Here is a 5,669-nt window from a genome sequence, read left to right as displayed (position 1 = left end):
CAGAAACGAAGTTGCATGAAAAAGACAGTGGAGTGGGACTGAGAAGTGACAACTGCCCACGACTGACCTCCCTCTTTCAAGGCCTGTGTCGCCAGGACGCTGCCCAGAAGAAGCCACAACGAGGCGCAGGCGCGATTCCACGAGGGCCACGCCCCTTCTAGAGAAGGACCGACCCGTTTTCCGCCCGCATCGGAGCTTGGGTTTCCGGAAGGACCTGATTCTGGAAGGGACCAAACCGGATAGAGGTCGCGCGCCCTCTTTCGTCTGCCTTCCGGTTCACTAATAAGCAATTTCGCAGAAGGGCTGGAACGGCTCTTCCCTCTGCGCAGGCGCAGTCGTCGCTTGACCCGCGGCGCTATGCCGGGGCGGCACGTTTCTCGAGTCCGGGCTTTGTACAAGCGCGTCTTGCAGCTGCACCGTGTTCTGCCTCCGGACCTCAAAGCCCTGGGCGACCAGTACGTGAAAGACGAATTTAGGAGACATAAGATCGTTGGTTCTGACGAGGCCCAGCGTTTCTTGCAGGAATGGGAGGCAAGTGACGCCCCCTTTTCTCTGCCCAAGACCTTTGGGGTCCCTCGGTGTCCCGGTTTCTCGTTCCAGTCCCCCATGCGGGGTTAAACAGAGCAGCAACCTGTTCTGTTTGAATTAAACAGCGTAATGCTGTTCGATAACACTTTCCAAAATTTCTCCCACGGGTTTCTCACTGGAGCATATCCTGTTACTTCAGCGTCCCCAATTCAGCTCAACTTTTCAGCTCCTGCAGATGCCAGGTGCTGGAAGGATGAGGGTAGGAGGTCACAAAAATGAGCAAGTCGTCGTTAAGTGTTCAAAGACTTCAGGAGCTTTTTGTTATTTTAAGTGCCTTTGCACATAGTAAGCGCCCATTAATAAATTAGTGCTTCTCTTATTAGTTTTCACATTTAAAGGCTTATTTCCGTAATTTATGATTTCTTTAATCTCAGCTGTTTTGGTTTGGTTTAAATAATTTTCTCACTTGGCTGATACAGAAATCAGGTAACATGAAAAAGACCATAGATTACAAAAGGCAGGAGATTACACACTGTGAAGGAGAAAAATGCTGGTGCCAGTGAAGTCAGGTGAAAGTTGTTTCCTCCGGGGTCTCAAGTCAGTGTTACATCGCCCTGCACCATTGCGGTAAATGTTAAACAGACACATGCATTAGCAGTAAGTCGTTTGACTTTTTTTGGGGTATTTTTGAGTGAAGGACAAAAGATATTCAGAGTATTTCGTGGGGCTCGGGGCCCTGCAGGATTGCCCCAAGTTTTCATTTGCAAATGTGAAGAAATGAATGGAATTAGAGATTGGAATGACAGCTCAGATATTTGAAAGCATGAGTTGGAGCTGGTATGAAAATAGAGGTAAGCGATTCTTCGGCCTAAAAAGTTGAAGGGGAGTTGACTAAAGTCTGCTTTTTTTTAAAAAAATCAAAAGAATGGTTAGGGTGAGCACAAAATTTGCACTGATTTCCAGAATTCTTATTTGAATAATTATTGAAGCTTTTAAGAGCGACATTTAGAACAATCGGGAAATTTAGAACTTTCTTGAAAATCATGGCGTATTTGATGTAATTCGCTTGCCTGAAGCCAAGGAAGTTGAAGCTTTTCAGGTACAGAGCACTTTATTTTAATACGGTAATTTGGTTTTGGAGCCTGAAGAACTGGATTCAGATTCAGTCTCTGACATTTATTAATATTAAGTGTCAATCACTTAATTTTTCTGGTCTTATTTTCTCATCTATAAAATAATAAGTGTTTATGCATCTCAAAATTTACGTATGTAAATGTATTTACAAGCACTTGTTTGTTGCCAATTGTTACGAAGCTATAAGATACTGTATTAAAGTATTTTACATCTTTTAAGGTAGGTCATTTTGTGGCCGTACAGGAAGGAGAGTAGCTCTCTGTTGGGAGGAAATAAGGTTTTTTTGAGAAGTCTTAAAATGTAAGCACTTGGAAGCCTTTTAGGGAAAAAGTAGGAAAGAGGAGCAACTCAGAAAAAAAATTGATAATAGGTTGTAGGAGAGAAAGAGGGTATAAAAAAGAACTGCATAAATAAAAAATGTGTTAGTTGACCTAGTAGGCTTGGTAACTGGAATTGAGGTTTTTAAAACTCTTGGAATAATTTTAGACATACAGGAGAGTTAGAAAGACAGTACAGAGTTCCCTACATCCTGTTTCCCCCTATGTTAGCATCTTACATTATCAGGGTACAGTGATCAAAAGCAAGAAATTAACATTGCTACAATATACTGTTAACTACAGGCTTTATTTACAATTTGCCAGCCCTTTCACTAATGTCCTTTTTCTGTTCCAGGATCCAATGGGGATTCTACAATGCATTCAGTCATTCTTTTTCCTTAATCTCCATTCTGTGAGAGTTCCTCGTCTTCCTATCTTTCATTACCTTGATAATTTTTTGAAAAGTACTGGTCTGTTAACTTTGTGGAATGCCTCTCAATTTGAGTTTGTCTGATGTTTTCTCATGGTTTAATTGATGTTACGCATTACTGAGAATACCACAGGGGCTGAAGTGTTCTTCTCAACACTTAATGTCAGAGGTCATGTGATATTAACATGACTTCTTACTGGTGACGATAACTGTGATCACTTGGTTAAAGTAATAGTCCGCCTGGTGTCTCTACTGTAAACTTACTATTTCACTTTTGAAATTAATACATATCTGGTAGGTACTCTCAGGCTTTCAGATGACTACTAATCTTAGCATTCATTGATGGATTTTGCCATTGGGTTCGCTCATTCCTTTTGGACTTATTAGTTGACATACGTCTGTAGAGAACAGTTTTCCTGTCTTCCGGGACCATTGTTGATCTACTGGAATTAATGAATTGGCAGCTGGGTAAAGAGAAATTTAAACACAGTGATCTCTTTGGATAACATAATTATCACAGTTGCAAGGCAGCTTAACCTAAGCCTGGGAGTTAGACGTGGTAGGTTGGATCCTACCAAGAAAGATACTTGAAGAACTAGTCTTTTTGACAGAGTAGGGCTAGAGAAGAGCTAATGATTGGAGGGGGAAAAAAACCTGGCTAGAGAAGTTTTATCACCAGAGAGTAATATATTTAAGACTTCCAAGTCTTTTTTCCCCCACATGTTCTTCAAAACATCTAATTTATGACTGTTATACTAGATACTGCTAGATATGACATGGATTTGTATGCCTTTATTTTTCAGTTAGTGCTCATTACAAACTTGGCACCTGTTGTTTGAATATTACTTAATGGTTACGTTTACATCAAACTAAGAGTAACTTGTGGATTTCTAACTTGATACGTTATGTAGAGTCTGGTCTACACAATCCCAATCCCTCACACATATCTAAACTTAATTGTGAACTTGAATGGATTCTGAATTTGTTTTACATCAGTGGGCAACGTTGGGTAAGTTACCACTGAAGAAAAGAAAGGGATCAAGAACACTAGAGGCCCCGTATTTGGAAGAGTTCTCTAGTTCCTTTCATTTGTGATCCTGGAAAACTGGCAATATAATAGTAGAGAGAATTCAGCTGGGGGAGGTTTTTGTTCAAGGACCAACTGGGGCAACGTGGAAGGAAAGTATTTTAAGTATATAAATGTAAAAGCATGTTTACAGAGTAAATAGTGAATTTGTATAATTTCTCTCCATAAGAGAAAAAATAAAGTTCAGGAAGAGTTTTTGGGAATCTATTAAGGGAGAGTGTACGATAACTGGTTTGTAAAATGTGCATTGTAATCTCAACTCTTAGGAGGTAACTATTAGAAGTGAAGTTGAGACTCCATAGATCAGGGGTCTTACTATGGCATTTTAAAAGTTCTGACTGCTCAATTTTGAGGAATAGTTGATTTAAGTAAGGCTTTCTATTTTTCTCTCTGTGCCTACCACTTATTTTCTAGGAAATCAGAATAAGCATTGAAGATTAAATAGATAAAACATGTTGGTGAGAGAATATGAAACAAAGAGCACGCAAGAGTGTGCTCTCAGGAGCTACCTGAAGAGACTTCATGTGTTTAATTTTCTTTTCTGTCCCATTTATTTTCTCAATTGCCTCTTGCCTAGTTCCTGTTGTTTTCTTAAGTACCTGTTTTGTTCTGTGTCTGTTGGGGAATGTTTTTTAAGTGTTTTGTTTTAGAAAAGGCATAAACATTTTCAGATAGTTTTGATCAATTGCTATTTCCAGACAATGTACTAGGCATTTAGGACACAAAAATGAATAATAAATGTATTTTTACTTTCACAATGTTCAAAGTTTAGTAGAAAAGGATAGACAATTGCAATATAGTATGAAAGAGTGTCTATTAAATGCTGTGGGATCAAGGAGGAATGGAGGAAGTCAAAAGCTATACAAGATGGTTAAGTCTTGAGTAGGTCAAATTTACCATGTCAAAAAGAGAACCTTTTAGAAAGAGGGAATAACATATGCAGAGGCATCGAGGTAAGAAACAGTATGACTTTTTTTCCAGGAACTGCAGTATTGTGTTTGGAATTTAGTGTTTTACATGGAAGATGAGGAAGAAATAAAGCTAAAGAGGTGGCAGGAGACAGGATATTCTCCTAAGGGTTTTAAGTTTTTATTTTGAATCATTGAAAGCTTCTTAAATGGTGGAAATGATATAAATTGTATTCTAGAAAGATCATGTTGGCAGCAACATAGAGGAATAATTGAAGTAAAAGCCGGATTGAAAATAGGGAGAACTGTTAGTAGATGGATGTAGTAATCCCAGTCTCAAATAGGTATATGCCTAAACCAAGACAGAGGCCTTGAAAATGGAGGATATAGATGTATGAATTTTTTTTTTTCCTTTTAAAGTAGATTGGAACTTGACTTGTTGACTAATACAGTATTAGTGAAGGAGAAGAAAACAGAATGGATAACTCTCAGGTTTGGAGCATGATACCAGTAACCAGAATAGTCATATAGGAGGAACAGATTGGGAATGAGTTCAATTTGGTGTGCTTTGTACTAAACATTCTCATGGAACAGTTACGTGAAGATGTTCAGAGAGATATATGTTGGTCTGATACTCAGGAGACAGATTGTGGCTGGAGATACAGATTTGGAAGTTACTACCTGTAGTTGGTGGACCAAAGATGTGGGTGGAAGTGCCCCTTTTGGTTATAGTGTTGGGGAAGTTGGTCAAAGATAGAACATTAACATTTAGGAGTTAAGAGAATGAAAGTAGTCATATAGTGCTAGAATTTTTCTTTTTTATCTTTTATCTTTTTTTTTTTCCATCTATATTTGTTCCTAGTTACTGCTACAAAGGAAGTACTTTTTTGCTTTTTTAAATTTTAAGTTCTGGGATACATGTGCTGAACGTGCAGGTTTGTTACATGGGTATACATGTACGATGGTGGTTTACTATACCTATCAACCCATCATGTAGGTTTTAAGCCCTGCATGCATTTGATATTTGTCCTAATGCTCCTACCTCCTCTTTTCCCCCACCCCCTGAAAGGCCTGGGTGTGTGATGTTCCCCTCCCTGTGTCCATGTGTTCTCATTGTTCAATTCTCACTTATGAGTGAGAACATGCGGTGTTTAGTTTTCTGTTCTTGTATTAGTTTGCTGAGGATGATGGTTTCCAGCTTCATCCATGTCCCAGCAAAGGACATAAACTCATGCTTTTTTATGGCTGCATAGTATTCCATGGTG

General features: G+C 39.0%; 1 protein-coding gene across 1 annotated transcript in view; it reads left to right on the top strand.

Annotated features, from left to right (window-relative positions):
* The first annotated feature begins 267 nt into the window (after positions 1–267).
* SDHAF3 (succinate dehydrogenase complex assembly factor 3) overlaps positions 268–5,669 on the top strand; it is an 80,397-nt gene continuing 74,995 nt past the window's right edge. The window contains exon 1 of the mRNA XM_017849333.1: positions 268–531. Within this exon, the coding sequence (XP_017704822.1) occupies positions 358–531 (174 nt within the window). The 5' untranslated portion in view covers positions 268–357. The remainder of the gene's footprint in view (positions 532–5,669) is intronic.

This window comes from Rhinopithecus bieti, unplaced genomic scaffold (genome assembly GCF_001698545.2).
Source record: "Rhinopithecus bieti isolate Rb0 unplaced genomic scaffold, ASM169854v2 scaffold_31127, whole genome shotgun sequence".
NCBI classification, from domain to species: Eukaryota; Metazoa; Chordata; class Mammalia; order Primates; family Cercopithecidae; genus Rhinopithecus; species Rhinopithecus bieti.
This window is presented reverse-complemented; position numbering and strand designations above follow the sequence as displayed.